The following is a 7,202-nucleotide window of genomic DNA, read 5'->3' as shown; positions in this document are numbered from 1 at the left end:
TAAATATAAAATTTTAAAGACATGGTTTTAATGGGACTAAGGCAAAAAATAGAAAAAAGAGTAGTACGTGACTATGTGGTACTTTTTTTTTTTTTTGAACCAAACTCATTCATTCATCTCAAGCCAGAATGGCACGGATACATACCTTCCCTTGCCAATCCTAGGGCAAGTTTAGGACGTGGTATGCTAGCACCACCCATTAGATAACCAGTGCTCACTTATTCAACGAGCCTATGAACTATGAATATACATAGTAAATAGGCACATAAACAACAAAAAGGTGCATACGTCCCTAAAAAATAGGGGATAACTTAGAAAGAAAAATCTAACTAATTTGGAGCCCAACAGACCCAAAGGAATATCAAAACCCTAGGCCCAAAACAGCCGGCCCAGCCTAGTTTCCATCCCCTCCTTGTGCACTACGGTCACCCACCCTCCATCGGAACCGCCACCGCAAGCGCACTCCTCCCTTGCCGCAAGTGCACCCCGCTGCCACGACTCAAGGAAACCATTGTCCCCACCACGATGCCATCACCGAGAAGCTGCTTGACCAGAGCATGGCAGCCAGACCCGATTCCAGCCAGATCAGATTTCAAATAGATCCAGAGCCTCCGCGTCCCAGCCACCAACGAAACTCGACAGTGCCATCGTCGCCGCCTGGAGAAAAGACGATCCAGTACCGCCGCAGAGCTTTGGAGAACTAAACGCCAACCAACCTGTTAAACACCTCAGGCCAACAATCCTAAAAGATCGAAGGGCTATAGCACATCACCCATCCGACAGCGGCTCCTCATCGACGAGCCAAGGCTGACGCCGACCCCGAGCGCCACCGGACGAGAGAAGAATTTTCCAACCCTAGACCAAAGGGAGCAATCAGAGTTTTTCGTTCGTTCTAAGAGCATAGAGATATATGTCTGTTGACTATGTGGTACTTAAATATGAGCACAAATAGATTAAGTACCCAAAAAAGGATTCGTCGTTATTCACCAAAACTAGCTCTCTATTTACATAAGTACACGGGCACTGGACTATATCGGTAGTAACTGTGTCTGTGTACTAGCTATATATATAGAAAGCAAATCAAAGTTATGATAAAGTAATTTGGGGTTCACATCCAAAATCAATTGGCAATGGATGGAGTGACCAAAACCCTTATAAACCCACTAGCAAAGTCCCATTTTCTCCATGTGGAATGTATATACTCTCAACACGCTCGTGCACGTATGGTGAATTTTCAAGCCATGCACGTGGACAACTTTAGGTAACGTAGAACCCGTGTGGCCGTGAGGCATGCATACGTGGGATAACCCGCTCTGATACTATGATAAAGTAATTCGGGGTTCACATCCAAAACCAATTGGTTATGGGTGAAGTGACCCAAACTCTTATAAATCCACTAACAAAGTCTTATTTTTCCCATGTAGAATGTATATACTCTCAAGGACTAAATACTGTTTAGTCATTGAGCTTTTGACCATAAAACACTTCAGTCCCTGACCTTCTAATTTCACACGTTTAGTCCCTGTACTTCAAAATTTCAGACCAATAGGTCCTTGCCGTCTAAAAGTCGCGGCGAAATGTCTATTATGCCCTCAGTTCTTTTTTTTAAAAATAAATTTATTTCTTTCTCTTTTTTTTTAATTTATTCTTTTTTATTTATTTTATTTATTCTTTTTTTTCAAACAGAAAGAAAGAAAGGAAAAAAAAACAGAAAAAAAAAAAAACAGAAAGAAAGAAAGGGAAAAAAAAATTCCTTTTCCAAAAAAAATAAAATAATTAATTAATTTAAAAAAAAAGAACTGAGGGCATAATAGACATTTCGCTGCGACTTTTAGACAGTAAGGACCTATTGGTTTGAAATTTTAAAGTACAGGGAGTAAACGTGTGAAATTAGAAGGTCAGGGACTGAAGTGTTTTATGGTCAAAAGCTCAAGAATTAAACAGTATTTAGTCCTACTCTCAACAAGTTACACTATACTAGCTAGCTATATATTGGGAGGCAGTAGACAGGAACTTTGTTTTATACGGCAATGGCCTGGATAGTTGAATAATGTTAAACTTTCTTCGCTAGGAGTTAATAGTCTGAGATCGATCATTAAGATTCTTACCTGCACTTCGGCTATTGTAATTAGTCACATACTGGCTGTTTCTAGTTAGACGTAATTATCAGGTCCTACAATAATTTAGTTCGACGAGTCAAGACTGGGTTCGTCATAACTTTACAAACATATGAACTATTGCTGGCTGCTGCATGCCTGCAAATATGAATTATTGTACCACCACAGCTTTAAATTAATTTTCTGCATTTCTTCCTAGGTCCACTACTGTTACATTTTGTCCCATCTAGCTATCGACGATGGCTTACTGATCTCAGCTGGGAGTAATATGCGCGCGCGAAATTAAAAAAAAAAAAAGATGAAAAAAAGTACATGAACCCGGTGCATCTAGAAATATGACTTTACAATCTTTTAGAGTATGAGATATGAGTATTCATTATTGAATTTGCTTAATTAATGATAAAAAAATCCAGCCTCATATGAGATCTACAACAACCTCTTTGGAGACTTCCGGCGAGGTTTCATAAACTTCTATTGCCCCTTAATAGACGCCTATTAGGGGGCAATATACGTCTATTGGGGGCAATAAACATTTTCAACGACCACTTTGGGGACCTCCGACGAGGTTTTTAGAAAAGTCCGGTGGGCGCGCAGCCAGTGACCGGAATCCAGCGGCTGGTAACGGGATTCCGGCAAACGGCGACCGGGCTTTGGCGAAGTCTCTCATGGTTTCTCTCTTTTCTCTCTCTAAGGGCAAGTTCACCGGGGTCACTCTTGCCCGGGCACCACGTCATTTGGTGACCCAAGTCACCAAAAAATCGAAATTGGACCTTCCACCGGGCATGGGCTCCTCAACAGTAATTGTCTTGGGTCACTAGCTCGAGCAACTTCGTGACTGAGCCCGTGACCTAGGGCGCCAGCGTGGCCCAAAATGGGAGAAGTGGACGGACGCGCCAAGGCAAGGAGGTGAGCGTCAGTTTCTTGTCTTCTAGCGGGGACAGCTGCAGGTCGCGTGGGTTACACGGTTTTGTCCGGTAGCCATCATGTGCGCGCTGACGTGGACTAGCCAAAATGGGCTGGTTTCATTTTTGAAGCCAACGGTCCACAGATCTGGACCATTGGTTTTGAATTTTTCCATTGATCCAACAGTGGCTGAATGTGTCCGAATGAAGATGAAAAAAATATAAAATTTTCTATAAAAAATTGTTTATCAATACTATTTATTTACATCATATATTTTTCATTTTCCAAAAAAAAAAAAAAAAAAATATTCGATGAACAGTAACTGACTGGTGACCCTGCCCCAACGGGTGGAAGCAAAGATCCAGTGGCAGTGAATAGTTTCCTGCCCTGGTGCCCTGGTGACCTGGTGACCCAACGGGTGAACTTGCTCTAAGTAACAAAGGGGTGAGGGTAAAATAGTCTTAAAAAAATAAAAAATAAAAAAATAAAAACTTAATGGGGTATCAGGGAAGACTTCCTTAGAGTGTTTTGGGTATGGGGGAATTAAAAAAACTTAATGGAGTAAGTGGGAAAAAAATCCCTAGAAATGGGGTAAATGGACAAAATCCCATATATATATATATATATATATATATATATATATATATATGCATATACCATGGTCGGGGAGTATCATATAAAATTGGCAAAAAATCACAAATGATCACTGAGTTATGATCCGTTCGACACTTAACTCACTGTATTTTTAACAATATCACTTAACTCACTCACTTTTACATCCGTCTTTCATTTAACTCACTGTCGTTAATTCTACTGTCAGAAACCTTTAAAATTGAGGGTACATTTGTCAAAACACTTAAAAAACATTTCTAACTTTTTTTTTTTTTTTTAAATTTCTGAGAAAAAAGGATTTTTTTTTTTAAATTGAAATTTGGAAAAAAAATTGTCATTTTTTCTTTACAAAAAAAAAAAATCAAGTTAGAAATGCATTTTTCTGTGTTTAGACAAATATACCCTCAATTTTAACGGTTTCTAACGGTAAAGTTAACTACAGTGAGTTAAGTGAAAGACGGATGTAAAAGTGAGTGACTTAAGTGATATTGTTGAAAATACAGTGAGTTAAGTGTCGATCAGATCATAGATCATAACTCAGTGACCATTTATGATATTTTTCCTATAAAATTTTCTGCTACATATAGTCTCTTTTCATGCATGTCTTAGACTCTTGTTGGCTTGGTGAAGTAAGTACTGGGAACTCGCATAGTTTGTGAGTGGAAGTGATCAGCGAGAGAGATAAGAGCAGAGCTAGATCGATGTCGATGGCCAGGACATGCTCGAAATGCGGAAACAAGGGTCACAATTCAAGGACTTGCTGGAGCACCACGCAGTACTACTGGACACAGCAGCTGGATAAGCCAAAAGAAAGACGATCTGCAGGTAATAGCAGTCTCAGGCTCTTTGGGGTTCAGCTTGATCATCATGACCTTTCTTCATCATCATCATCCTCAGTTTCTGTAATTTCAAGGAACGTGATCAAGAGAAAACGTCGGATCATGGACTACTGCAACAGCTGGTCATCATCTTCTCCACACTTGACCAGCTGCTTATCAGGATATCGAGCTAATATAGGTATAAATAGGCACGATCAGATCTCTCGTATCAATAATGGCGGCCTTCAAGAAACAAATTATAACAAGGGTGAGTAACATGTTTCTAATTATGTGTATATTTTTCCCTATCTGATTGGTTCAGGCAGCGCACCCATAATTTTTATGATTAGGAAATGCGCTTCGGTTCATGTCTTTCTGACTAATATGTATGATCGATTTGTGGATGTAGGAGTGGGATGGAGTGAGGAGGAGCACCGGAAGTTTCTTGAGGGGATTGAAACGCTGGGTAAGGGTGACTGGAGGGGCATCTCTAAACACTATGTCACCACAAGATCCCCAACCCAGGTTGCCAGTCATGCCCAAAAATATTTTCTCAGACTTCAAAATAGTACCACCGCCAACACTGCAACCATCAACAACCTCGACTTCAACTTCGACCCCCACAAGAAAAGATGCCGAGTTCGTCCCAGCCTTTTAGATGTAAAACACCTAATTCCCATCCTTGATATCCTAAAGCTAGTAGTAATTATCTTTTGATTAATTCCTGGTAATTTGATTATACATGTAAGTTACAACGTACTTAATTTTGACATGCATGCAGGTCGGTAAAGATCAACTTGTCTCACCTCGTCAACTGATTGATATTAACACTGATAATCCCAATACTGAAGCACCTGTTAACAATCCATACGAGTGCTGGCCAGCCGTTCATTGTTCGACGCCTCTCCGAATTGATGTTAATTTGAAGAGCTCATCATCTCAGAGTGCAGCAGCAGCAGCAGCAGGACTTGACTTAGAACTTAAGCTTGCAGTGAGCATAATGCCGTTGGGGTTAGATCAATGATCAAAGGACTAAACCATGCCCTAGCTGGAGACTAAACCAGAGGCCTTTGAATTAGTTAGCTACATTACTTGATAAGCACCTGTCGGACTGCTAGTTTAGCTAGTACAAACTAGTTATTATGATATTATTTCTAATGCATTCTTAAATATTAGTGTTGGTTTCAATCCATGGGACCATGAAGGTAATCTTACGCATGCTTCAATGTAGTCCAACAGTCCATATGTTAAGTTTAATTCAAGGATTATTCTTGCAAAAAGATAAACAGATCGGAAAACTGCTTTCTCATCAGGATCAACCACAGAAATATACAACATAATGTTTTCATCTAATGTACAGTATCAGATAACAGAACTTTTTTTTTCTTTCCTCTCTCTCTTCTCTGCTCTCTACTTGCTTCTTTCTCTCCTCGTCTCCAGAATAGATTCAATCTAATCCAGTCTTGGTATTGTCAGAGACTCAGAGACACGATCAATTCCCTATACAAAGTGGCCACTAAATTTGGCTTGATTCTATATACAAGATCAGCATCATCTTCGTGTTGATTAATTTTGACCTCCTGACCAAGTGTTATAGTTTTTCATCTCTACTCTCTTCTCGATAGTTCCACTGTTTCAAAAGTCAGCAAGTTCATCAATTCAGTCCCGTCTTGTGCTCTAATGGTAGGCAAATCAGGATTAAGGCTGTAGAAAGAAGGAAAATGCTTGAAGAAATATAGATAACGATGATTGAAGTTAACCAAAACACCCAAAATTAAGGCGATGACGGTATATGAAAAATACCCATTGATATGCCACAAAAGAAAAGAAAAAAATTCATTGAAAAGCAAATTGGGATTAAGAGATTCAAAGGAAGAGAAGCAAACCGGAAATTTTTTTTTTTTCCTTATAAATTAAAATAGTGGTTAGACAAAAGTGCCCTCAATTTAACATATTTTAATGCTAGATTTAACAGCAGTAACTAAAGTGATAGACGGTATTTAAGTTGAGTGACCAAAGTGATATTTTCAAAAGTTTAGTGACCAAAGTGTCGAACAGATTATAGTTCAGTGACCATTTGTAATATTTACCTCTAAATCTAAGTTACTGATCTCAATGTAGAAGTTGCAACCTCCTAAATAAATTTTTTTGGCTGGTTACTTATTTGTGACGGACTAAAAACTAGACAACTTTTACATGTTTTCTCTAACAGAATGAGGAGTAGTGCTTTTTGTGGTTACCAGGAAGACTTTTTAGCTAGATCATTTATTTATGTTGTCCATTTTCTCAACAAGTAATGGTCCTTAACTTCAGTACGTGCTTCTCCAACTCATATGGCTAAATCATTTTGTTGACCGGCTCGATTCTCTCAGACTTCACCATAATCCTGACGAATTACTGGCCAAGATTTTTACACTTTGTCACCAATTATGGAGGGCTCGCAACAAGTTGATCTTTCAATATATTCATTGCCAACCTGCTAATGTTGTTTTTGAGGCAGCAACAAACTATATGCAGTACACTCAAGCTAATCCTAAGGATCAAATTTTGAAGACTCCAGTTTCTCTTAACATCAAATGGGAACCACCACTTTTCCTTCTTTGAAGTTAAATTTTGACGGCTCCATCCAGGCCAATCACGAAGCTGTTGCTGGTTTTCTAGTGCGTGATTCTCATGCTTCTCCTATTATTGCTATGGCCAAAAATCGTGGACATCCTAGTGGCTGAAGGCCTGAAGCGGTTGCTTTACGTGA

General features: G+C 39.3%; 1 protein-coding gene across 1 annotated transcript; it reads left to right on the top strand.

The window, feature by feature from the left end:
• The first annotated feature begins 4,277 nt into the window (after window positions 1-4,277).
• On the top strand, window positions 4,278-5,593 carry LOC133724186 (probable transcription factor At5g61620). The gene is made up of 3 exons (XM_062150906.1): window positions 4,278-4,718; window positions 4,860-5,110; window positions 5,232-5,593. The coding sequence occupies exons 1-3, from the start codon at window positions 4,334-4,336 to the stop codon at window positions 5,472-5,474; spliced, it is 879 nt and encodes a 292-aa protein (XP_062006890.1). The 5' UTR covers window positions 4,278-4,333; the 3' UTR covers window positions 5,475-5,593.
• The last annotated feature ends 1,609 nt before the right edge of the window (window positions 5,594-7,202 follow it).

Source organism: Rosa rugosa, unplaced genomic scaffold (genome assembly GCF_958449725.1).
Source record: "Rosa rugosa unplaced genomic scaffold, drRosRugo1.1 SCAFFOLD_207, whole genome shotgun sequence".
In the NCBI taxonomy this organism is placed as follows: Eukaryota; Viridiplantae; Streptophyta; class Magnoliopsida; order Rosales; family Rosaceae; genus Rosa; species Rosa rugosa.
The sequence above is the reverse complement of the archived record's forward strand: the minus strand, read 5'-3'. Positions and strand labels throughout refer to the sequence as shown.

Coding starts and splice junctions, on each gene's coding strand:
- LOC133724186 (XM_062150906.1), top strand. CDS start 4,334: ATGTCGATGGCCAGGACATGCTCGAAATGCGGAAACAAGGGTCACAAT. Junction 4,719..4,859: donor AGAAACAAATTATAACAAGG/GTGAGTAACATG, acceptor TTGTGGATGTAG/GAGTGGGATGGAGTGAGGAG. Junction 5,111..5,231: donor TTCGTCCCAGCCTTTTAGAT/GTAAAACACCTA, acceptor ACATGCATGCAG/GTCGGTAAAGATCAACTTGT.